We start from the raw sequence: 27412 nt of genomic DNA, 5'->3' as shown, positions 1-27412 counted from the left end.
CCTCAGCACAAGTTGGAAGAATACCATCTTGTTTTCTTCTTGGGAACCCTAGAGCTTTCTGGACTCAGTATCGAGTTTCAACAATTTTAGGGGCTGAGCAACTTCTCCCATGTCCTTAATCCATTTCCCCATACATCAAACCTTGTTATCACATGGGCTGCTACCACAAACAATACACTGTCAGCTACTAATGGTTTTCATTAGCAATTACTGATCCCACCAGCCTGACCTTTGCTCATTCCTTTGTCTGCCCAACTGCTTTTCTCTGTGTTTCATTTCCCATCTATCGTTTTATTCTTCCCCCCCCCCCCCAACTCCATCTTCAACATATATCCCAACCTTTTCTGAGCTAAACTCAGTTCTGAGGAAGAATCACTGGACCCAAAATGTTAACTCTACCAGATGCTGCCAGACCTACTGAGTTATTCCAGCAATTTCAGTCATTGTTTCTGATTCCCAGCATCTGCAGTTCTCTGGGGTTTTTTTTGTCAAAGTAGGAATTTTGGAAAACGCACAACAGGTCTGTAAATGTCTGAGAGTAACACAGATTAATGCCAAATTATTTAACTCTTTATCAGTCTCTTTTTGAACAAAATTATTGTTTTATTTAAAATGTTCTACATTTATTGATTATAAGTTCTAATAATTGTTAATAAATATTTTTCTCTTTTATTGCATAAATACTGAAAGTAATATGTATTTCTTTTCTAGCGGCACTTGTCTCCAGAGGAATTCTATCGGGTGTTTGGTTTGACTATAGAAGAATTTAACCGTCTCGCACTATGGAAGAGAAATGACATGAAGAAGAAAGCACGGCTCTTTTGATCAGTAAAATATATAAATTTATTCAGGGAAAGTCCATCATGACAAAAAGATCCTACCAGGAAAACAAAGTCTGTGCTCAGAACTTGAACAAATCGTATGTTAATTCATTATGGATGAATTAAGAGAACAGCTTTGAGAATGTGTGCAGGCTTACAGGTTGTGTTTCTGCTAACCTTGCATGAAAAGCCGAGTATTATAGCCATTAAACTCTAAGCTTCGACTGTTGTTTGCTGAAAACCCTTAAGAAATAGCTGTCTATTTAACCTATAGCATAATAGGACTGCTTATCAAATGAGGGAGGGAAAAGGGCAGCTTGGGGTTTAGTATCCAAAGTACACTTTATCTTGATCAAAAATAGCTTAAAAATCTTCCAACTGGCAATAATTTGTTATCATCTTATTGAAAGATTCAGATACTTAAGTACCATTCTAGTACAATAGTGGATTATTGCTAAAAATTGCTAGTTGGTGGGAAGGGAACTAGCGTTGGAAATGTGAGATTAGTGATTGAAGTAGATGTGAGTTTCATGACTGCTTCTCACAGTTAGCTATGGAAGAGTTGTTTGATGCAAATCAGAATAGCAAAGCTGATGCTGCACTTTATTCAAGTATACACAGGCATATACTCAAAATGCTAGCATTGTGTGTAATCTGCTAGATTAGCATCCATTAATATGTCACGAACATTTTTCTTAAATGCATATCTAGACTACTCACAGCGACTATATTTTAAAATGTTGCAATAAAATAAAGTACTGCATTATGTCTGTGGGAGTGACATGTTAGCTGACTGTTGCTTGCAAGGCTCTATTTATAATCAGCCCAAATTTGGATCTAGATGCTTTTTGTATTAATGATGGTTGGTGTCATTCCAATTTCAGGCATTTTTTCAGTAAGCTGTAGAACAGCCAACCCATTGAAGTTGACATTGTTCTTGAAATTAATTTGAACATATAATTGAATAAGCAACCAAATTATAATGAAGCTCTGAGAATGGAAAACCATTTTTTTTGCCAGAATGCCAATTCAAGGACTAGCTCCTAAATGTCCAAAATGACAGCAGGGATTGTATGCACATTAATGTTGGGTTGGGACAAACCAGAATGGTCCTTTACCCATGCCTGAAAAAAAATGATTATTTTTTTGTAACCAAATAAAAGTTCTGATGCTGATTTCATATCCTGGCTGCAACATTTGTTTGCCCTAAGCTAGCCAGTAATATCACTCACTAACCTCTGAGCAAAGTTTCTAGCTTATATAAATGTGAATGAACAATACATTGTTGTTACCAGTCCTCACATCTCCAACCGCTAGGACTGGACCCCATTCCTGCCTTCTGATCCATCCACCCAAGCTCCAACCTCGAGTCTCATAGTCCACCAAAAAATCCAGTTCCATGATCAGCAGGCCATCTGATGGAGCCCTGTGATTCACCCTTCCACTTCAATTCCTTATAATCACCCAATGTTAATCACTCTGCCACTGTTAGCTGTGTCTTCAGCTGTCCCACTAGACCCTGGAATTCTCCCACCACCCCACAAGCCTCCCACCTCTTTTCAGTTTGATAATCATTAAAACCTACCCCATCTTCATCTATCTTATCATGTGGTTTGGAGTCAAATTTTGTTTGGTAATGATTTTATGAAGTACTTTGGAATGTTTTACTACTATAAAGATGTATAAATGTATAATGTTACTATTGCTGTGTCTACCGACAATTCACACTTTATGTGAATGCTCCTATTGCACATGGATCCATAGCACTCAGCCGGCACTGATTTGCTGGTCAAAATAGAGAGAGGCCGCAAGACAGTGTGTGTTGAAAACAATAGTCATTGCTGTGCTCTTCTTAAAATATAGGGTAATGATGTATTAGTTACATAATCTGGAAGAGGTTAATGCTGATATGAGTGCTTCAAACTGAAAATAATTTTATTTAACACTTCAAACAGTTTTTTTTACTTCACTGAACATTTCAAGATATCCCATTTCTTTCTAAATTCAGTAACGTGGAATATCTGCCCCAAAACCTCTCAATCTCTGAACTGCTCATATACTTTAATCTTTTTTTCTAAATGCCAAGAGCTTAGTCAAAAGATTATTTTTGCTTTTAGTCAAGGTTTACAGTGAGCACCAGAAGAACACTAGAAGTTTATTTTGAAAACTCAGAATTGCTAAATGTCTGTGGTTCACTGCAGTGAATATTGAATGAGTTATAAATTCTTTTAGTAATTGCATTTTCCATTGCAAAGGTTTTGGACTTTACTTCATGGTGACAACAAGAAAAGAAAGATCACTTCTGCAGTCCATGGTTGGAAGAGGTGATCTTTGCAAATTTGTTCTGGTGCTGGGAGCCTGGCTCAATGCCAAGACACATTGAGATTTTGGGCATACTGCCCATGATGGTCAGACTATTAAAAGGCTTTAAAGCAAGCAATCCATAAAATTACTCCTTCATAATTGTTTTGAAATATTTACAGAGCATACAAAAAAGAACACTAACACAATACATGTGTGTAGATCATGCTTTGGTGTTTATTTCTGTCTGTAACAAATCAAAAAAACAAAGGCAAGAATTAAAAACTGTAAACACAATGTAAACATTTTACCACCAGCCAGGATCACAGTGCCATTAGTCATGGAGTAGCTGTTTCCAACTTCCAGTGCCTGAATTTTTATAAGTTTTTATTTCAGAATTTGCTAAATTCATGAATTAGAGGTACCTTAAAGAATAATTTATTGAAGATACTTACCAAGCAGTTGGAAATTCTTGGATGAACATTTTGCATTGATTCTGGCGAGCTCTTACGTCTACCAGTTGTAACCAAGTTTCATTGGTGTAACCACAAGACGTTTGTTTTGCACAGGATCTATTTTAGAGGAGTTGTATGAGTTTCAGATATTCAAATTTCCAATTAATTACAATAAATAGATTAAAGCTCCAATCTATGTTCCTGAATTTTTTTTATTTAATACTCATCAATAATTCAAAAGCAATTGTGAATAGGTACATACCACAAACTGTAGTGGGTTTTCAGTAACTTAGGATAGCTAAATATACAATGTAACTTACTTGATTATTTAGATATGATAGGATCCAAGTTAGTCATTTTCACTTCAGCGCGTACCAATGGATATGTGGTGTATTTTCCTTTAATCCATAATAATCACATACTCGTCAAAGAAAAGTTATGTTTGGCTCTTGGTGTTCAGTGATGAATCACATGTAGTTGTATGCTATGCTCTAACTATATTTTAAAGCCTAAAATTTGCCTTCTCTAATATTGTAAGAGTAAAACATAAACAAATATGCCGAGAATTGCATATTATGGCACAGCGTATGAGTGTGATTTAGTATAGATTTCAAGTGAATAAAATTCATACTGCAAGGTGTATTTCAAATTATGTATGTTAAGTTGTGTAAAATACAGCAAAGTAAATGTTAGACAATGGAATATGTGTTCTTTGTAGTTTTCAGTTATTTACATTCTCTAATATAATTTGGTTATTAGTTGTTGGCTCCAACTGAAAAATAGAAAATTTGGTTTGAATACACAGTAGAAAGTTACTTTTCGCAAGCTATAGATTATAGAAACTGTTTACAATAGCAGCTCTTTGTAAGCTTAAAGGCAATCAGCCTGTGGTAAAAAGTTTGATGAATTGCTGCAGTCTGGTACCTCCTCCAATGCCTCCTACAGATTATATGAAGTTTGCAGCTACTAATTCTCAACACAACAAAAATAGCCCCCAGTACAACCGATACTTTATCGTCTAAATGCAGCTTAAGTATAGGTAATATATGGAAACAGTTGTCCAGTGCATTATTTTTATTGTATTAAAAATCAATATTTTATGTGAATTGTAGTGCAAATAAAAATTAGAAAAATATTGAATCAAAACTTAAATGCTTGTGTGACCTTGGAAACAGTCCTTTGCAATCCAAACACTCTTCAATGCTGACAGAATAAAATGTATAACAATACTTGTCATGCAACTGATTATATATCTCATTATCACTGAAACAAAGAAAATCAGATTTCATTCAGAACAATATTTTGTAAATTTTTATCAGTTTCTTATACATGTACTGGATGAATTAAAGATTGTGAAGCTCAGCTATGTACCACTTCTCTGTTTCACCAGACTAATTCCCTTCAAATGGCAATGAAAGATACCCTTTAAACTAAACTGACCCTAATCAGTTTCACATACCTATGTGGCAAAAGGTAATGTGTAGCAGCAAACATTGCAAACCACTTTCATTCTAAAAATACTTTTCTGTAGTACTCTTACAGTTCGAAGCTGAAGTCAAGTTACTGAAATACAGTATTGCTTCTTGTGATTTACAAAGGAAACTTGAGCTTTTTTTCTCAAATTTCAATGGCTTACTTGTATACTCAGTCTTTTTGCAAAATAGGGGGAATTTTATTCTGTCTTGTGGTGAATTCCAGCTTATATAACTTGGTTTCTCAGAACCACAGCTGTAAAATTTGTTTTTCTTGCAGCTTTTAACAGTTATCGATGGAAAACAGTTGTGCTGTATAAATGTCTATAGAATTTTGACTCACTTAAACAAAACTTCATTTGTTTTAGTTATGAGAAAAGTTTCTATTCCAATTCACATAACCTAGCTCCTTATCTATTAATTGATATATTCTCTCTAGTCATGTTTCACTCGATTGAATGATTTAACTTCCCAACTTGGACAGTTATTGCAGATTGCAAAAATCAGTCATCACTTTATTCATGATTATTAGATTGAATTTTAAAATTTTTGTCGTACAGCTCTACTTATATTCAAAAGAAAGGTTTCCATCAAATATAGACAAGCAGCAGAGCCTTGCAACTACCCAGAAGTAGCCTGGATGCTCTTGGCTAGTACTTGGTGTGACTGGATATTGCAGGAAATTAGGGCAGAATTTTCTTGACTCTGTGGTTACAGGTGTGGAGGTTGGTGGTGGGCTGGTAATAGTGGAGAGAGCAGCATCATGACAGTTGCTTGATGCATTCCTGCTGGGAAGTTTCCCAGCAACAGCCTAGGATTTGCAGCAGCTGTCAGTTTCAGAGACAGAAAGCCAATTTAGTACTGATGGCCCAAGAATTAACGGGTTTATTTTTGTGTTCACTGGCATTTTGCCAGCAATGCAAATGCCCTCTTTGCCAGGCTACTGGAGGAGGCTACTAGCTCAATAAAAGTAGGCTGGGGATTCATTAGAGCTGGGGACTCCATGTTGTATTATTTGGCTCAGAGGAAAGAAAGATTACTACCCTTCCTATGATCCATTCAGAGGGCTTTCCCCTCCATTCCGCAATACCTTTTGCATTCTTCCCTGCTTTGTATTATTACTTTTCCAGCCCTTAGGTTATCTCCATGTTGAGGGCATTACCTGCATGAGATGCACCCACTTCCTTGAGTGCCAAGGTTTCAGTTCTGCAGGTGCTCTGATTGGGCTGGCAGACCCTGGAACAGCAGAGTCACCCATGATAGGGTGGTGAGATTAAAACTAGAGTTAGCATGGTACCTCAGGGGCATTTGCTTCATTGGTCTTGCTGCCTGCAAGTGCGGGCCTAGGAACTGCCACCTGATCCCATGTCAACGTGTTGAAGTTCATGGGAAAATCCTGCCCTGAAGAACTCAACATGCTGAAGTTGCAAGGCATCAACTTCATTCCCACAAGTGACCTGACTATCAGATTTTATTTTAATTTAACTATTTAATGCTTTCCTGCTCCTCTGACAACATCTGTAATTTTTCTTTGTCATAAAAAGTAATTCATGAAGGAGTATGAAACATTTGATTATAAACAAAGAACTGTAGATGCTGGAAATCTGAAACCAAAAACAGGAAGTGCTGGAGCAACTCAGCAGGTCCAGCAGCATCTCTGAAGAGAAAAACAGAGTTAATGCTCCAAGTCCAGTGATCTTTCTTCAGAACATGTCTAATGAAGGGTCACTGGGCTCAAAATCATAGGATGAGAAAATCCCTACACCATCGAGTCTGCACCAACCCTCCAAAGAGCATCCCATCCAGACCTAATCCCCTAAAACTGTTCCTTTCTCCATAGAAGTTGCTAGATCTGCTGAGTTTCTCCAGCATTTTCTGTTTTTTTTCATGCAGTAATATAAAACATTTGTTCTGTTATGTAAGTGGGATTACACAATTACCTGTATAAAAGTGGAAAGTGGGGTGTCTCTTGTGGTGCAGCTGTAGTGTCCCCACCTCTAGACCAGAAAGCCCATGCTCAAATCCCACTTGCTCCAGAGATGTGTAATAACATCTCTGAGCAGGTTGATTAGAAAATATCTATAAAAGTGGACAACTGAAGCTGTCTCTGAACTCCAGTGGAATCTTGGCAGTTTTGATGAATAATAAATAAGCAAAGATAGAATAATTCTGTTTGGCTGCTACTATAATGACTTGTTAATCTTGCTTTTATTTCTAGGTGAGAAGACAATGTCAAGTGCTTTGAGTGATAAGAAGTGGCGGGCAAGTTTTTGGAAGAAATGCTGAGGGACAGGGTGTACATGTATTTGGAAAGGCAAGAACTGTTTGGGGATAGTCAACATGGCTTTGTGCGTGAGGAATAATGTCTCATTACCTTGATTGAGTTTTTTTTGAAGTGACAAAGAGGATTCATGAGGAAGTGATCTATATGGGCTTCAATAAGGCATTTGACCAGGTTAGATCACATAAAAAAGAAAGAGAACTAGCCATTTGAGAACAGACTCAAAGGTAGAAGACAGAAGCTGGTGGTGGAGGGTTGCTTTTCTGACTAGAGGCCTGTGACCAAGATCGGTGCTGGGTCTGTTGCTTTTCATCATTTACATAAATGATTTGGATGTGAACCTAGGAGGTATAGTTAGTAAATTTGCAGATGACACCAAGATTGGAGGTGTAGTGGGCAGCGAAGAAGGCTATCTCAAAGTACAATGAAACCTTGATCAAATGGGCCAACTGGCAGATGGAGTTTAATTTAGATAAATATGTGGTGCTGCATTTTGGGAAAGCAAATCAGGGCAGGTCTAATACACTTAATGGTAAGGTCCTGGGGAGTGAACAAAGATACCTTGGAGTGCAGATTCATAATTCCTTGAAAATGGAGTCGCAGGTAGATAGGACAGCGAAGAAGGCATTTGGTTTGCTTGGTTGACAGTGTGGTGCTGGAAAAGCACACATCAGGCAACATCCAAAGAGCAGGAGAATCGACATTTCGGGCATAAGCCCTTCATCAGGAATTCATTTGGTATGCTTGCCTTTATTGGTCAGGAGTGAGAAATTATGTTGCGGCTCTACAGGACATTATTCCAAAAATGGCCTAAACACTGCATGGAATTCTGGTCTCCCTCCTATAGAAAGGATGTTATGAAACTTGAAATGGTTCAGAAAAGATTTACAAGAATGTTGCCAGGTTTGGCGGGTTTGAGCTACTGGGAGAGGCTGAATAGGCTGGGATTGTTTTCCTGGAGTGTCGGAGGCTGAGGGAGAACTTTATAGAGGTTTATAAAATCATGAGGGGCATGGATACAGTAATTAGACAAGATTTTTACCCTGGGGTGGGAGTTCCAGAACTAGAGGGCAGACGTTTAAGGTAAGGGGGGATAATTTAAAGGGACCTAATGGGCAACTTTTTCACACAGAAGGTGGTGTGTGTATAGAATGAGCTGCCAGAGGAAGTGGTGGAGGCTGGGACAATTACAACATTTAAAAAGCATCTGGATGGGTACATAAATAGGAAGGCTTAAGAGGTATATAGACCAAGTGCTGGCAAATGGGACTAGATTAGGTTAGGATATCTGGTCAGGATGCATGAGTTAGATCGGAGGGTCTGTTTCCGTGCTGTACATCTCTATGACTCGATAACTGAAAATCTGAAAAGTGCTCCAACTGCCTAGGCCCTGCCTTATGTTTGACTAAACAATAAGCACATTTTTATACTAGCTTTCTTGGGATTCAGAGTGTATCTTCCATCAATGACAATGAGGTGGTACACAGATGCCCAAACATTTTGTTTTCATTGCTGCAGCACCATGCAGTCTGTCAAGGCATGATAGGGGAGAGAATGCATTTTCACTTCTGCCAAAAATTGACCTTCCTTTAAAGTTGATATGCAGCGGATGTTTCTCCTTGTGAGGATTATCTAGTATGAGAGGTCATGGTTTAAGGCTGAGAATCAAGGGTTACATTGAGAAGGCGAGAGAATGGGGTTGAGAAACAGATCAGCCATGATCGAATGGCAGAGCAGCCTTGATGGACCAATTCTACTCCAACACCTTACAGTCTTATTTAAATGGGAGATGAGAAGGAATTAACTCCCTCAAAGAATCATGGGCAAGAATGTTGCAAGGGTTGGAGAGTTTCAGCTATTGGGAGAGACTGAATAGGCTGGGACTATTTTCCCTGGAGCGTTCAAAGGCTGAGGGGTGACTTCGCAGTGGGCACTGAAAAATTGGATAGATTTAAGGAGATACAGAGACTTATAACTAGTAATGGGTTAAAAAAAAAGGGAGTGGGAAAGAAAATGGAATTGAAGCTGAGATGAGATCAGCTATACTCATATTAAATGGCAGATCAGGTCCAAGGAGTTGAATTGCCTACTTCTGCTGCTAGTTCTTGGGTTAAGCTGCAAGTGAGAAATGGAACATTTAGCTGATGTTCACTAAGATAATGGTTACATCTTTAAATGTGAGTAGCATATATTATCAGCAGCAGGGCTCTCTGAATGCTCATTCCTACATGCCTTTGTAAATATTGTACGTTGTTTTAAAAAGGTTTGTGTTTGCAAGCAGCTGCTCCAAAGTCATTTCTGAACAATCTTTATGGTAGTTACCAATTTCCCGGATAGAGGGTCAGAGGTCAGCCTTTAACATTATTTCTTTTCAAATAATTAATGTGCAGGATTATGAGAAAAAGGCAGGAGCTTGACCCTGTCATAATTTGGAGACAGGGTGCAGACACAATGGGCTGAATGGACTCCTGCACCGTAATTATGCTATCATTCTGTGATTGTCTCCTGAGTTGGCCATTGTGCATGCCTTAAGCCCTAATATTGTTAAGGATGGAAGATCACTGGCATTTCCTTCAGTACCACTGGCTAAACAGATCTCTGCCTGGTGCAAACCGGCAGATCACAAATTGGTTACTCAAGTAAATAAGACAGTTAATCAGGCTATTGCTCTGGGGGAACATTGGTTCAAAGTGCACTAGCTGGTGGAATTCACAGTTGTGGGAGTGTGAGCAAAAACTCTAATATATTGGGCATGATTTCTAGCCTCTCTGGATTTGTGGGGTTGAATCTTAATTCCTGCGTTCTGCAAAGGTTTCAGCTAACCTGTGAAGGTTTAGTCAACTGATATCTAGGAAGGGTTGTTACATAATGAGGACATATTAAGCATGTATCAATGGGAGTTCAGTAGAATAAGAGGTAATCCTATTGAGACATAGACTTCTGGGAGGTCTTGATATAATTGATGCTGAATGGATATTTCCCCTTTTGGGAGAGACTGCAATGAGGAGACTGGGTTTAAGACTCTCCATTTAAGATGCACAAGAGGAGAATTTCTTTCACTCAGAAGGTTGAGAATCAGTGCAACCTTCTTCCCCCAAAGAGCAGTGAGGGGCAAGGAAAACAAGCTCTCACTCTTATTAGTTAAGAATCTATCAGGGTTAGGTGGAATGTGTAATTGAGGCCACAATCAAATCAGATATGATGTGATTGAATGGCAGGGCAGATACAAGGCCTGAATGGCACACTACTTCTACTCCTAATTAGTACACTCATACTCTCATTTGTAAACAGTTCATGGTATGAAACAGGTATGTTTTATGCATGAAATAGTATGTACATCTGATTTCTACATCTGGGCATCCCTGGTCCAGACACAAAGTTGACAGCAGCAAGTTTAATTTAGGTACATTTGAGGTATTGCATTTTAGTAAGGCAAATCAGGATAGGACTTGTACACTTAATGGTAGGATCCTGGGTAGTGTTGCTGAACAAGGAGACTTTGGGATGCAGTTTCATCATTCCTTAAAGGTGGAGTTGCAAGTAGACAGGGTAGTAAAGAAGGCATTTGGTACACTTGCCTTTATTGGTCAGTGCATTAAGTATAGGAGTTGGGATGTCATGTTGCAACTGTACAGGACATTGGTTAGGCCACCTTTGGAATATTGTATTCATTTCTGGTCTCAGTGCTGCTGGGGTTGGCAGTATTAAGGTATAGGGAGAGGCTGAACTGGCTGGGATTATATTCCCCGGAGCGTCAGAAGCTGAGGGGGGTGAGCCTTACAGAGGTTTATAACATCATGAGGGAATGGATAGGGTGAAAAGCCAGCCTCTTTTTCCCAGGGTTGGGGGAGGGGGGTTCAAAACTATAGGCTTAGGTTGAAAGGGAAGATATTTAAAAGGAACCTGAGGGGTAACCTTTTCATGCAGACGGTGGTGCGTATATGGAATGAGCTGCCAGAGGAAGTGGTGGATGCTGGTGCAATTACAGCATTTAAAAGGCATGTGGATGAGTACATGAGCACGAAGGGTTTAGAGAGATATGGGCCAAATGTTGGCAAATGTGACTAGATTAGTTTAGGATAGCTGGTCGGCATGAACGAGCTGGACTGAAGGGTTTGTTTCCATGCTGTATATCTCTATGATCACATTGAATGGTGAGGCAAGTTCAAAGGGCCAAATGGCCTACTCATGCACCTATTTTCTGTGGTTCTGTGACATTTAAAAGGAATTTCAAAACTGTTTTCACTGCTTGGGGTCTGGAGTTGGTGTACCTGGTTTACTTCACTACATTGGATGAATGTGTAGACCATGTGGTCTGGAACCAAAGCCTTGATCTGTGACATCTCAAGAAAATAAATCTTCAGTAGTATCAGCTCAGTTTGATAAGTCTATTAGGGTCTTTTGCCTTCATGAAAAGGAGCATAAAGTAGAAAAATTACAGTGAATCTTTTAACTCATTGTATCAGCAATTCTATGTTCAATTTTGTATACCACATATCAGAAAGAATGTCAAGGCCTTAAAAGTATGTAGCAGTTTGTGCTGGGGACGAGGAAGAGATGAGCTAAGTAGAGGTACGAGAGAATGTAGGCTCATAGAAGAGAAGGCTAAATGGATATTAGGTTGAAGTATTCTAGACAAATGAACATTTTGTTGGAATAAATAGGATGAAACTTTTTCCAATGGCAGCTGGAATGTTACCAGATAATTAATTTAAACAATCAGCAGAGGAAACATGCATATTTTTAACCCAGCAGGTGGTTACGATCTTAAATGTACTTCCTGAAAAGGTGGTGGGAGCAGACTCAATTATAATTTTCTGTAGGGAATTAGATGTCTGTTGACAAGGACCAATTTGCTTGGCTTTGAGCAATAAACATGAAGTAAAGTCTGACTGGATTATATGTTCACAGAAATGATGGGGCAACCAACTTTTCTCTATGCTTTGATTATTTTGCTTCCTGGTACATGTAGCTATAAAACGCAGTCTTGTTCTGAGAAAATAAATTTGCACCTTCTCAGTCCAGAAAACCCTAATGCCTTTTTCAGTTGCTCCATGAGATGGATCACCCTGAGTTGTCGAAGGCCCTTCAGGTCAGAATGCTTGTCTATATAAAACATAGTGGGCAACACTGTGGTGGTTATGGCCTGGTCATATTGAGTTACATGCCACATGGGGATTCTTTTGGAAAAAATGTTCCTCAGTAGGATACATATTTGACCGTAGGCACCTTGTGTTAAGCTTAGAGGCAGTCAGGTTTAACATAGATTAATTAAAACAATAAGACCCCTGATAAGTTAACACTCTGATAATTATCTGCCTTTCATTCTTGTTTCCATTCTCCGAGCTTCATCCAGTCAGCACACATATCCAAACAAAGGTTTCTTATCTCTCATCTTGAGGATATGATGAGTAGAATGGCAGATTAATTCATTATTTAGTATTCTGAATTCAATTTATGGGCTCTATAATAGCAAGCTCATTTCTTGGCAAATATTATCTTGAAAACGTTGTCACTCTTTGACATAAAGCTTCAAATTCATGGAAAATTTAATTTAATTATAGGGCTTTTGTTAGCTACCATAAAAAGATGGCACGTCTTCCTGTTTAAGTAATCTATGCTCAAAGCTAATTCTCAAGTTTAAATTTTTAGTGTCCTGTCACCTTAGCAGACTTTTTAAAAATTACCTTGATAATTTTGCTTTGAAGAAAATATCTTAAAGATGTAACTGGATTGTATTTAGATAAATCAGTAAAAAAAAATCCTATGCTACTGTCAGGGGAGTAAATGAAAGTGAGGGGGGAAAAGGATGTATTTGAAAAGACAAGTCATGTTGAAATATAGAGAAATAGCTGTGTAGGCTAATGAGCTCTTTAGTTGGCTCATTTTACCTACTTGCAAGCTGTATGTAGTCATAAACCAAAAACTTTTCTTCCATGAGAAATCTAATTTCAAAACTCCAAACATACTTTATGGACTCACTGATTGAGTAGGACATTGCAATAATGTTCTGTCTTTTATGTACTTGGATATAAATGCAATGCCAATAAGTTATTCATTGCTTTTGGATGGAAGAATTAAGCAGCCAAGTAAGATTCTTAATGAACTCGGCCCAGGAGCAGTATTTCATTGATAGGCATCCTGCATTACTTACTGAAGTTAACAACCTGATAACATTTAGTCAATGCTTTTCTCTTTTTATTTTTAACATGGAAATTGTTGATACTAAGTTTATTGACAAACTGACTTGATATATCTGATTTTAGTGAATGTCTTGTTGTGTACTATGACTTCAAATATGTACATTGATTTTAGCAAGATGGTAATAGCATCATTCATATGAAACAAGCTAATTTGATATAATTCATTGCTGTTGTACTGACCAGCCATTAAGGTTACATGAACTGGACAGCTACCAATATATGCTCAATTAAAAGCTATTAACATTTACGCATCGTTTGTTACCCTATTTGTCCATTTTTACAATAGTACTGTCGTTACTACCAGATTATTTTGTTACGTGATATGTAATATGCAATCACACTGCCCAGGTTATATTGTGAATAACTGTAGTAGTGATGACATTTAGAAATTCTTGCTTCAGATGTAATGAAATACATGTGAGTTGAGCATATCTTCAATACTGCTGTTCATTTTATTTGAATCTAGTTATGATTATAATTTTGGCCACCAACTATATTAATTTTGAATGCATGGGAGTGGTTTTGTGATGAAGCACTCTGAGAAGGGAGATCACAGAATTCTTAAGAAAATGCAGACCAACTTTTCGTGTTTTCCTTGGACTGGCACAGTCTGTTAATGCCATTTCTCATTGAGAGCCACGGATTACAAAGTGACCACATGTGTAATTAATGTACATACTTGTGGCATTGTACATCTGTATTGTGGTTTATTTTGTTTTTGCAGTTTTTTCTGTCAAACTTTATTAAAGTATCTTGTTTATTATTTAATAAATCATTAACTCCTTGACCAGTCTGAGCTACTTCTTTCTTTATTTGGCTGTGAGTGAGCAAAATAAATGGAGTTTGTGTGAATTCATTCTGCGGTACAATCAGAAGATTAGATTAGATTAGATTAGATTAGATTAGATTACTTACAGTGTGGAAACAGGCCCTTCGGCCCAACAAGTCCACACCGCCCCGCCGAAGCGCAACCCACCCATACCCCTACATCTACCCCTTACCTAACACTACGGGCAATTTAACATGACCAATTCACCTGACCTGCACATCTTTGGAGTGTGGGAGGAAACCGGAGCACCCGGAGGAAACCCACGCAGACACGGGGAGAACGTGCAAACTCCACACAGTCAGTCGCCTGAGGCGGGAATTGAACCCGGGTCTCTGGCGCTGTGAGGCAGCAGTGCTAACCACTGTGCCACCGTGCCGCCCACAAGAGAAAACGACAAACTAAAAGAGGAGGAAATAAAGAGAATGGGCAGACACTGGATAAAGACAGAGCATAAAGATAAAGTAATTATTACAAACAAACAAAGATGAATGATAACAAAACTGTAAATTGTTCCTTCAGCAACATCAGGAATATTCAAAAGGAAGTGGAGGCATAGTATGTGGAGAGAATCCACATTTGATAGGGATGACTGAAACTGGCTAAAGCAATAGCATTTAAGTATTGCAAGATGTAACACATTTAGAAAGAAGAGAGGAGAAAGAAAATGGGGTGAAGTAGCTACATAATTATAAGAGAACATCATGGCATTAGAGAAAATTATACAATTAGCAGTAAAATCGTAAGAAATAGGAGTTGGCCAGTCAGCCCCTCGAAACTGTTCTGTTCAACATGCTTGTAGCTGATAGATACAAAATCTATTTGAATTAAGAGATGAGGGATCCAGCACTTTAGGAGCTGGAGTAGGTTATGCAACCCATTGAGCCTGCTCCACCATTCAATAGGATCATGGCTGATTTTCTACTACATTACAACTTTCCCACAATGTCTTCCTGTCTCTTGATGTCACTAGTCTCCAAACATCTAACAATTTTTCTTTTGAATGTTCTTAGTGATTGAGCTCCCACAGTTGTCTGTGGTAGAGAATTCCACAGATTAACTACCGTCTGAATGAAGAATTTCCTCCTCATTGTACTATTATCCTGAGATTGTCCCCTGTTTCTAGACTCAGGTGAAATATAAACATCCACCCTGTGAAACCTTGTAAAAATTTTGAATATTTCTAAGACGTTTCCCCTCTTTCTTTGTAAGTTTAAGGAATACACACCCAGTCTCCTCCTCTCTCCTCATACAACAATCCCACTATCTCAGAGATTAATGTGATGAACGTCTATTGAATTCTCTATGTAGCAAGTCTATTTTTCTTTAGGTAAGGGAACCAAACTGCACCCAGTTCTCCAGGTAGTGTCTGACCAAGGTGCAACACAACTAAAGAAAGAAATAGGAACTTAGGAACAGGAGTAGGCCATTCATTCTCTTGAGCCAGTCAATGAGATCATGGCTGATCCGGGGCCTAACTTCATCTACCTGCCTTTGACCCATGTCTCTTAATACCTTTGCTTAACAAAAATATATCTCAGACTTAAAATCAACAACTGATCATTTGTGAGAGCTCCAAACCCCTACCACCCTTTGTGTAGAAGTGCTTCCTAACATTCTTCTACATAGTCTGGTCCTAATTCTCAGACTATGCCTGCCTGGTTCTAAAATCTCCAGCCAGTGGAAGTCTAGCCTGTATTTTCCTGGTAATATATTAAAGGTTTCGAACAGATCACCCCTTAAACTTCTAAACTCTAAAGAAAGCAGACTGAATTGGTATAACATCTCCTAATTTAGCCCCTGAAGCCCAGGTGTTAATCTTGTAAACCTACATTATACTCCCTGCATGGCCAACATAGCCTTCCTAAGGTGTGGTGCCCAGATCCGCTCACAGTACTCCAAGGGCAGTCTAACAAGGGTTTTGTATAACTGTAGCATAATGTCTGCATCCTTGTACTCCAATCTGCTAAATATAAAGGCAGCATTCCATTGGTTTGCTTGTTCGCATCCATTTGCAATATTTAAAAGTCTGTGTCCCTAAACCTCCAAGTCTCCTTGGACATTGCCTGTATTTAGTTTCATACCATCTAGAAAAAACCCTGATCTATCCTTTTTCAGTCCAAAATAGATTATCTCACACTTGCTTACATTGAACTCCGGCTACCCATTCACTTAAGCTATTATTATTCCATCGTAATTTTATGTTATAACTTACACTGTAGATAATGCTGCCTAACGGTGGCACAGTGGTTAGCACTGCTGCCTCACAGCGCCTGAGACCCGGGTTCATTCCCGCCTCCTCAGTATGACTGTGTGGAGTTTGCACGTTCTCCCCGTGTCTGCGTGGATTTCCTCCGGGTGGTCCGGTTTCCTCCCACAGTCCAAAGATGTGCAGGCCAGGTGAATTGGCCATGCTAAATTGCCCATAGTGTTAGGTAAGGGGTAAATGTAGATGTAGGGGTATGGGTGGGTTACGCTTCGGCAGGGCGGTGTGGACTTGTTGGGCCGAAGGGCCTGTTTCCACACTGTAAGTAATCTAATCTAATCTAAAAAATCTAACTTTGTGTCATCGCTAAGTTTGGATATATGACTTTCACTGCCTTTATCCAAGTCATTTATAAATAATATGAATAATTAAGGCCCTAACATATTCCTGTGGGCCACCTCTGGTTACATCCTGCCAATTTGAATGCTTACCCATTATTCCTATTTATTGTTGCTTGCCTCTCAACCAATTTTCCAGCCCTGTCAGTAATGTGACCTCAATTCCATTAACAAGCTCTGAAGTGGAATTTTATCAAATGCCTTCTGGAAGTTACTCCTATACTCCCATCCCCTTATGGTGATGGCCAGCGTAACCATTTCCCTTCTTAATTGTTTCCTGTACATACTAACTTTTAGTGATTCACGAGCAAGGAAACAACGTCCCTTTGAACACAGGCACTTTCTAACCTCTCTCAGTTTGGCATGTTCTAGTACATTCAATTAACCTGTCCGAGTCCTGTTGAGGCCTCCCTGTATCCTTTTTACAACTTATGTTCTTACTCAGTTTGCTGTCATCAGCAAGTTTGGAAACAATACAATTGGCCTCCAAATCAAAATCAATTCTGAAGATATGAAGAACTGAACCCCTAGCTCTGAGCATCGAGATATCTCACTAGTAACAACCCTGCTGTATTGAGAACGACCTGTTTATTCCTACTCTCTGCTTTCTGTCTATTAATCAATTTTCATTCCAAGCTCATATACGTCCCTAAATCCAAAATGTTTTAGTTTTATTTATTAAAAAGCATTGAACCTTAATTAATGCCTTTGAAAATCCAAAAGTACCACTTCCGTTGCTTCTCCTTCATGATCCAAGTAACATGATCAAAAAAGTCCAAAAGCTTTGTTAAATATGATTTCCCTTTCATTAAACCATATTGACTTTACCAAATTTTACAATTTTTTTTCTGAATGTCCAGTTATCACATCTTTTATAATAGATTCCTACATTTCCCTGACTTCAAACCAACAGACCTGCAACTCTCCTTTACCCCTTTTGTTTCTTAAATACTGGAATTCCATTTGCTATTTTCCAGTCTGCAGGAAGCTTTTCAGAATCTAGGGAAATTCTATGTACCGAGGAGAAAGTGAGGACTGCAGATGTGGGAGCTCAGGGTCGAAGAGTGCAGTGCTGGAAAAGCACAGCCGGTCAGGCAGCATCCAAGGAGGAGAATCAACATTTCGAGCTTAAGCCCTTCATTCCTGATGAATTACAACATGCCACCAACTCGCAGCCACCTTTTTTCAATGCTCCAGGGTGAAGCTCCTGTGGTCAAAGATTTATAAAAACTTCAATTCTATTTCTTTTCAAGCACTAACTCTTTGTTAACACTCATTTATTCTCAGTTCCTTAGTTTCACAATTCCCTTGGTTTATTTTCTTCTTTGAAGAAAGACACTAAAAACAGGATTCTACAGGAGCCTGAGTAACATGAGCTATAGCAAGCCAGTGGCAGAATTAAGCGTGACATGCAGTGAGACCTGTATTCACATCAGGAACAAGTCACTGCCTCCTTTGTGCAAAAAAGGCCATAAGACATAGGAGCAAAAATTATGTCATTCAGCCCATTGAGTCTGCTCCACCAGTCAATCATGGCTGAAAAGTTTCTCAACCACATTCTCCTTTTTTCTCCCCATAACCCTTGATCCCATTGACAATCAAGAACCTATCTATCTCAGTCTTAAATACACTCAATGGGCTGGCCTCCACAGCCTTCTGTGGCAATGAATTCCACAGATTCACCATTCTCTGACTGAAGGAGGTTTCTATTTATCTCCGTTCTAAATGATCTTTACTGTAAGGCTGTGCCCTTGGGTAGTAGTCTCTCCTAAAATGGAAACATCTTCCCAACATCTACTCTATCCATGCTTCAGTATTCCGTATTTCAATTAGGTACCCCCTCATCTTTCTAAACTCCACCGAGTAAAGACCCAGACTCCTCAAAACGTTCCTCATATGTTAAGCTTTTCATTCCTGGGACCATTCTCATGAACCTCCTCTGAACACGCGCCAGGACCAATTCATTCTTCCTCAGATACGGGGCCCACCACTGCACAGAATACTCCAAATGTGGTCTGACAAGAGCCTTACAGAACCTCAGAAGTACATCCCTGCTTTTATATTCACTTAATAGTAAGTGTTGCTGAACCTTGAAGTGTCAGTTCATAGTTCATTGTAAGTGGAGTCGCAGGTAGATAGGATAGTGAAGAAGGTGTTTAGTATGCTTTCCTTTATTGGTTAGAGTATTGAGTACAGGAGTTGGGACGTCATGTTACGGCTGTACTGGATACTGGTTAGGGCACTTTTGGAATATTGGTGTGCCTCATTTTGGAAGGGTGTTGTGAACCTTGAAAGGGTTCAGAAAAGATTTACAAGGATGTTGCCAGGGTTGGAGGGTTTGGACTAGAGGGAGAGGCTGAATAAGCTGTGGTTGTTTTCCTTGGAGCATCGGAGGCTGAGGGGTGATCTTATAGAGGTTTATAAAATCATGAGGGTATTGAATAGGTAAATAGACAAGGTTTTTTTCCCTGGGTTGGGGGAAATCCAGAAATAGAGGGTTTAGGGTCAGAGGGGAAAGATTTAAAAGGGACCTAAGGGGCAACTTTTTCACACAAAGGGCAGTGCGTGTATGGTGTGAGCTGCAAGAGGAAGTGGTGGAGGTTGGTACAATTACAACATTTAAAAGGCATCAGGATAGATACATGAATAGGAAGGGTTTAGAGGGACTTGGGCCAAATGCTGGCAAATGGGATTAATTTAGGATATCTGGTCGGCATGGATGAGTTGAACTGAAGGGTCTGTTTTCATGCTGTACATCTCGATGATGCTATAACTGTATATTCAAATCCTCTCAAAATAAATGCCATCATTGCATTTGCCTTCCTAACTACTGACTCAACCTGCAAGTTTACCTTGAGAGAATCCTGAACTAGAACTCATAAGTCCCTTTGCACTTCACACTTTAAATTTTCTCCCCATTTAGAAAATAGTCCATACCTCTATGCTTCCTACCAAAGTGCATGACCTCACACCTTCCCCACATTGTACTCCATCTGCCACTTCTTTTCCCACTCTCCTAACCTGTCCAAATCCTTCTGCAGCCTCCCCGCCACCTCAATGCTACCCGTTTCTCTACCTATCTTTGTATCATCTGCAAATTTAGCCAGAATGCCCTCAGTTCCTTTATCTATATTGTTAATGCACAAAGTGGAAAGTTGTGGTCCCAGTATTGAGCTTTACAGAACACAATTTGGCACCGGCTGCCATCTGAGAAGGACCCCTTTATCTCCACTCTCTGCTTTCTGCCATAAGCCAAGCTTCTACCCATGGTAGCACCTTGCTTCTAACACCTTGGACCCTTACCCAGCAGTTTCCTGTGCGGCAACTTGTCAAAGCCTTCTTGAAGTCCAGGTAGATAACATTCATTGGCTCTCCGTGATCTAACCTGCTCATTACTTCCTCAAAGAATTCTAGCAGATTTGTCAGGCCTGACTTCCCCTTGATGAAACCATGCTGACTTTGCCCTATTTTACCATATACTTCCAAGTAGTCAGAAATCTCATCCTTCACAAATCTTACCCACCAACGGAGGTTAAGCTAATCAGTCTGTAATTTTCCATCTTTTGCCAGCGTTAATGATTTTCAAGATCTCTGGGACCCTCCCTGACCCTAGCTATTCTTGAAAGATCACCACTAATGCCTCCACTACCTCTTTAACTATCTCCTATGGAACCCCATGTGGTTCAGGTGATTTATCCACCTTTAAGTCATTCAGCTTTTCTAGCACCTTCTTCTTGGTGATGGCCACCATACTCAACTCTGGCCCCTCATACTTGAATTTCTGGGAAATCACTTGTGTCTTCCACTGTGAAGACTGATGTGAAGTCATTATTCAATTCCTCAGCTATTTCCTTACTCCCCACTACTATCTCCCCAGCATCATTTTCCAGCAGCCTAATGTTCACTTTTGCCTCTCTCCTGCCTTTTATATATCTAAAGAAATTCTTATAGTCTTCATTGTTGAGCAGTGAAATGAATTTCTCACCAGGTAGCACCGAGTTACTGGGAATTAAGGGGAATTAACGAAAACAGAAATTGCTGGAGAAATTGGCAGCACCTGTGGAGAGAAAGTAGAGTTAACTTTTCAGGTAAGTAACCCTTCTTCTGAACTGATAATAGCTTGGAAAGATAGTATATATGCTGAAAACAGGGTGTGGATAGGCGAAGATAGAGCCCAAAGAGAGAATGACAGTTCGGCTGGAAAAGGGATGGATAATAGTACCCTAAGGAGAAAGAAAGGTTGATAGGGGAGACCATTAAATAAGAAAACTCACCATTGACCTGCCCTCTGAATAGAGAGGTGGGGGGGAGGGGGAACAACTGGTTATGGTTTAACCTGAGAGTCACCACAGCTCAGGCAGGGGGAGAGATTGAGAAGAAGAGTCCATCATGCTAACTTCAACCAGTGTGGGAATTGGTCTTACCCTGTATAACAAACCGGCCATCCAGCCAATTGACTTACACCAGCAAACCATAGTTAAGTGTAAGGTTAATTGGTTTGTGCTGAAAGGAGGTTATCATGATGGGGCCTGGGATGTTGGGTTGGGTAAAGGACATGGAATAAGATATTTGGCTCCTAAAATTGTTGAACTCAATATTGGGTTCTGAAGGCTGCAGGGTCCCCAGGTGGAAAATGCGATACTGTTCTTTCAGTTTTTGCCGAGCTTTGGTGGAGCACTGCAGCAAGCCCAAGGCATGGATGTTGGTACGGGAAAGTAACAGTGTGCTGAGATGAAAGGCAACTGGAGGCTCAGGGTCATTTCTGGAGACAGAACATAGGTGTTTTGTGTAACAGTCACTCAGTCTGTGTTTCATCTCCCAAAGTAGAGGAAACTACATTGTGAGCAGCGAATACAGCAGATCACATTGTGTGGAATACAGGTGAATTGCTGCTTCACCTGGAAGGTGTGCTTGGGGCCTTGGAAGGAGGAAGAAAACAGGGAGGTAGTATACCTTCCATGATTGCCTGGGAAGGTGTCATGGGGTTGTGAGGTTTCATTGGGTGTGAAGTTGCCTTATTATCAATCAACTCAACTCAGTAATGTTCAACTTTTTAATCTTAGCAGACACACTGAACAAGCTAGACACTAAGAAAACTCAACATAGAAATCATAGCAGGTCCTTATATAATACAATTCAATACAGCAAAAGGAACACCTTTGGCCCACCAAGCCTGCATCAATCCCTATTCCTTATTTAGACTGGTTACTTATGGCCCATATGCAGTTTCTAATCCTCTGTTCATGTGTCTATCAAGATACACCTTAAACATTGCTAACATGCAAGCTTCCAGCACCTCCACTGGCAATGTGTTCCAGATACCAACCACTCTGTGTGAAAGATCTTCCCAGCACTTCTCCCCTAAATGTTCCCACTCTCACCTTGAACCTGTACCCTCTTGTTCTTGGCCTTTCCATCCTAGAAAAAAGCCTCTGACCATCACCCTATCGAGGCCTCTCATAATTTTGCAGACCTCTATCAGGTCGCCCCTCAGCCTCCGTCTTTCCAGTGAAAACAATCAGAGTTTATCCAACCTCTCCACATAATAGGCAACATCCTGGTAAACATTCTCTGCACCTTCTCCATGTCCTTCTGGTAATGTGGCAACTAGAACTGTATGTAATATTCCAAATGTGGCCTAACTAAGGTTTTATACAGCTGTTACATAACTCACCAACTTTTATATTCAATGCTCCAGGCAATGTGGGCAAGTGAGCTGTGTGCCCTGTGACCACCTTAACCATCTGTGTTGTCACTTTCAGGGGTCTGTGGATCTGTATACCCAGATTCCTTGTATGTCAATGTTTCTAAAGGTTCTGCCATTTATTGTATAATTTGATCTTCCAAAATGCTTCACCTCACATTTATCCGATTAATCTCCATCTGTCATTTCTCTGCCCAAATCTGCAATCTAAGTATATCCTGCTATATGCTTTGACAATCCTCTTCACTATCTGCAACTCCACCAATTTTGGTGTTACCCACATTTTCCTCCAGATCATTTTTATACATGACAAACAACAAAGATCCCAAAACTGATCCTTGTGGAATACCACAAGTTACTGATCTCCATTCCAATAAGCATCTGTCTTCTATGGCCAAGTCCATTTTGTACCCATCTAGCCTGCTCATTCTGGATCCCATCTGTCCCAGTTTGCCATGAGATACCTCATCAAAAACCTTACTAAAACCCATGGAGACAACATTCACTGCCCTTCCTTCATCAATCATTCTATTCACCTTGTCAAAATATTCAATCAAATTGGTGAGATAGGACCTTCCCTGCACAAACCCATGCTGCCTATCATTAACAAGTCAATTTGCTTCTAAATGTGAACAAATCTCATTATCTTCTCTAACAGCTTTCCTACCACTGACATCTTGCCCGCCGGCCTGTACTTAACTGGATTATCTCTGTTTCTCTTCTTAAACAAAGGAACAACATTGGCCATTCTCCAGTCCCCTGGAACCTTGCCTAAGGGCAAAGAGGCTGCAAAGATATCTATTAAGGCCTTCCTTGCCTCCCACAGTATCCGGAATAAATCCTGCCTGGTCCTGGTGACTTGTCTACCTTAATTTATTTCAAGGCACCCATCACTTCCTCCTTCGTTATGCTGACCTGCCTGAGAGTATTTCCTAACTCTAACCCTTTCCCTAACCTCAACATCCCTCTTTTTGGTGAATAGCGACATAAAGTACTCAATCAGGATCTCACTCATTTCCTCTGGCTCCACTCCCTCCTTTATCCTTGAGTGTGCCTACTCTTTCCCTAGTTACCCTCTTGCTCCTAATATCTGTGTAAAATGCCTTGATTTTCTCCTTAACCCTGCTAGCTCCAAGGACATTTCATGGTCCCCTTTAGCATTCTTAACTCCCAGTTGAGCTCCTTCCTACTTTCTCTATATTCTTCAAAAACTTAATCTGTTTTTAGTTATTTAGACCTTAGGTAGCCTTCCTTTGGTTTTGACTAAGCTGATAGCTTATGGAATTGTGGTCACTATTCCCATATTTGATTACTACAGCTTGCTGCATTCTCTGATCAACTTCCATACTGGGCAACAGGCACCAACATTTTGAAGGACGCTCCATGGGCACCAAACATACGTGTTCCACACCCACCGACATTAGCATCCAACATTTGCCAGCCTCTGGGAACCCTCATGGCATACTCACTCTGATTCACTTACAGGACACTTTAGCTGCACTGGTGACTATCACTATAAAACTGCAGCAAGGGCACCATGTGGTCAGGGACACACACCCAGCTCATGGTCTGAATCGGGCTGCACATCCAGGCTCTTTACTGTCAGACCACTCACTCACTTTGAACCTACCTGGATGCTCACAGCATCACTGCCTGCCTTGCCTTTGTGCACTCTGTCCCCTCAGCCAGAGATACCATGGTCATATTTGTCAATTGCTGTCTTACTGTTTACCATAGCTACAACAGAAAGAAGCTTGTCATGGTTATCAGCAGCCCTCAATCCACTTGAGGAGCAGAATCTTCAGTCAGGGATGGGGTGTCCCAACACAATAAGGGCAGCTTCTGATCCCAGTACAGGGGCTTGGACACAACCACTTGGGCCTGAGTCACATCGCCTGGAGGACCCAAATATTTGGCTGCCCACCTCCTATCTTGTCCCCTTCCCCTATTGAGAGCTGTCTTTTTCTCCTGCAATGAGAGATAGGCAGGTAATAAGGGAGATGAAAGTGGGTGACACAGTTGGTGCAGATGGGGAGATAGGTAGCAGCACAGAGGGCACGCTGGGTTAGTGGTGTGAGGGGGTAGAACATAGAACATAGAACATAGAAGAATACAGCGCAGTACAGGCCCTTCGGCCCTCGATGTTGCGCCGATCAAAGCCCACCTAACCTACACTAACCCACTATCCTCCATATATGTATCCAATGCCCGCTTAAATACCCATAAAGAGGGAGAGTCCACCACTGCTACTGGCAGGGCATTCCATGAACTTACGACTCGCTGAGTGAAGAACCTACCCCTAACATCAGTCCTATATCTACCCCCCCTTAATTTAAAGCTATGCCCCCTTGTAATAGCTGACTCCATACGTGGAGAAAGGTTCTCACTGTCAACCCTATCTAACCCCCTAATCATCTTGTACACCTCTATCAAGTCACCCCTAAACCTTCTTTTCTCCAATGAAAACAACCCCAAGTGCCTCAGCCTTTCCTCATAGGATCTTCCTACCATATCAGGCAACATCCTGGTAAACTTCCTCTGCACCCGTTCCAATGCCTCCACATCCTTCCTATAGTATGGCGACCAAAACTGCACACAATATTCCAGATGCGGCCGCACCAGAGTCTTATACAACTGCAGCATGACCTCAGGACTCCGGAATTCAATTCCTCTACCAATAAAAGCCAGTACGCCATATGCCTTCTTCACTGCACTATTTACCTGGGTGGCAACTTTCAGAGATCTGTGTACATGGACACCAAGATCCCTCTGCTCTTCCACACTACCAAGTATCCGACCATTCGCCCAGTACCCCATCTTTTTGTTACTCTTACCAAAGTGAATCACCTCACACTTAGCTACATTGAACTCCATTTGCCACCTTTCTGCCCAGCTCTGCAGCTTATCTATATCCTGCTGTAACCTGCCACATCCTTCCTCACTGTCTACAACTCCTCCGACTTTCGTATCATCCGCAAACTTGCTCACCCAATCTTCTAACCCTTCCTCCAGGTCATTTATAAAAATGACAAACAGCAATGGTCCCAAAACAGATCCTTGCGGAACACCGCTAGTGACGGCACTCCAAGATGAACCTTTGTCATCAACTACTACCCTCTGTGTTCTTCCAGCCAGCTAATTCCTAATCCAAACCTCCAACTCACCCTCAATGCCATATCTCTGTATTTTCTGCAGTAGCCTACCATGGGGGACCTTATCAAACACCTTACTAAAATCCATATAAACCACATCTACCGCTTTCCCCTAATCTACCTCCTTAGTCACCTTCTCAAAGGATTCAATAAGGTTTGTGAGGCACGACCTGCCCTTCACAAAACCATGCTGACTATCCTTGATCACATTATTCTTATCCAGATGTGCATAAATCCTATCCCTTACAATTCTCTCTAAGACTTTGCCCACAACAGAAGTGAGACTCACTGGCCTATAGTTACTAGGATTATCCCTACTCCCCTTCTTGAACAAGGGAACCACGTTTGCTGGCCTCCAGTCCTCTGGCACTACTCCTGTAGACAAAGAGGACACAAAAATCAAGGCCAATGGCTCTGCAATCTCCTCCCTTGCTTCCCAGAGAATCCTAGGATAAATGCCATCAGGCCCAGGGGACTTATCTATTTTCACCCTTGCCAGAATTTCCAACACCTCTTCTCTACATATCTCAAAGCCATCCATTCTACTTATTCGTGCCTCAGTACTCATATCGACAACAATGTCCTGTTCCTGATTGAATACTGACGAAAAGTATTCATTCAGTGCCTCCCCAATCTCTTCAGCCTCCACACGCAACGTCCCATTACTATCCTTGATTGGACCTATTCCTACCCTAGTCATTCTTTTATTCCTAACATACCTATAGAAAGCCTTAGGGTTTTCCCTAATCCTACCAACTAAGGACCTTTCATGTCCCCTCCTTGCTGCTCTTAGCTCTCTCTTCAGGTCCTTCCGGGCTTCCTTATAACTCTCAATCGCCCCTATTGAACCTTCACGCCTCATCTTTACAAAGGCCGCCCTCTTCCATTTAACAAGGGATTCCAATTCCTTATTAAACCACGGCTCCCTCACACGACCCTTTCCTCCGTGCCTGATAGGTACGTACTTATCAAGGACACTCAATAGTTGCTCCTTGAACAAGTTCCACATATCAATTACGCTCTTGCCTTGGAATCTACTTCTCCAATCCACACATCCTAAGTCATGCCTCACCGCATCATAATTTCCCTGCCCCCAGCTATAACTCTTGCCCTGTAGTACACACTTATCCCTCTCCATCACTAGAGTAAAAATCACCGAATTGTGGTCACTGTCCCCAAAGTGCTCACCTACCTCTAGTTCTAATACCTGGCCTGGTTCGTTACCCAGAACCAAATCCAGTATGGCCTCACCTCTTGTTGGCTTATCTACATATTGTGTCAGGAAACTCTCCTGCACACATTGGACAAACACTGACCCATCTAACGAACTTGAGCTATAGCTTTCCCAATCAATATCAGGAAAGTTAAAGTCCCCCATAACAACCACCCTATTACTGTCACTCTTCTCCTGAATCATCTTCGCAATCCTTTCTTCAACGATTCGTGGGTGTGTGGGGAAAGATGTTTCATGCAATATTGAGCATGGGAGAGCATGAGTCTTGGTGGGAGGTGGGTACAATAGCAGAGATAGAGTGAGTGTGAAGTATTGCAGAGAAAATGGAGCCACTTACACCAGATGACTGGAGAAGGACA

General features: G+C 40.6%; 1 protein-coding gene across 1 annotated transcript in view; it reads left to right on the top strand.

Annotated features, from left to right (window-relative positions):
* The window catches only part of ablim2 (actin binding LIM protein family, member 2), a 407210-nt gene extending 392890 nt beyond the window's left edge, over window positions 1–14320 (top strand). Inside the window, exon 22 of the mRNA XM_072577791.1 lies at window positions 712–14320. Within this exon, the coding sequence (XP_072433892.1) occupies window positions 712–825 (114 nt within the window). The 3' untranslated portion in view covers window positions 826–14320. The remainder of the gene's footprint in view (window positions 1–711) is intronic.
* Window positions 14321–27412: the final 13092 nt, after the last annotated feature.

This window comes from Chiloscyllium punctatum, chromosome 1, assembly GCF_047496795.1.
Source record: "Chiloscyllium punctatum isolate Juve2018m chromosome 1, sChiPun1.3, whole genome shotgun sequence".
In the NCBI taxonomy this organism is placed as follows: Eukaryota; Metazoa; Chordata; class Chondrichthyes; order Orectolobiformes; family Hemiscylliidae; genus Chiloscyllium; species Chiloscyllium punctatum.
Note: the sequence above shows the minus strand (reverse complement) of the source record. Positions and strands in the feature narration are given on the sequence as shown.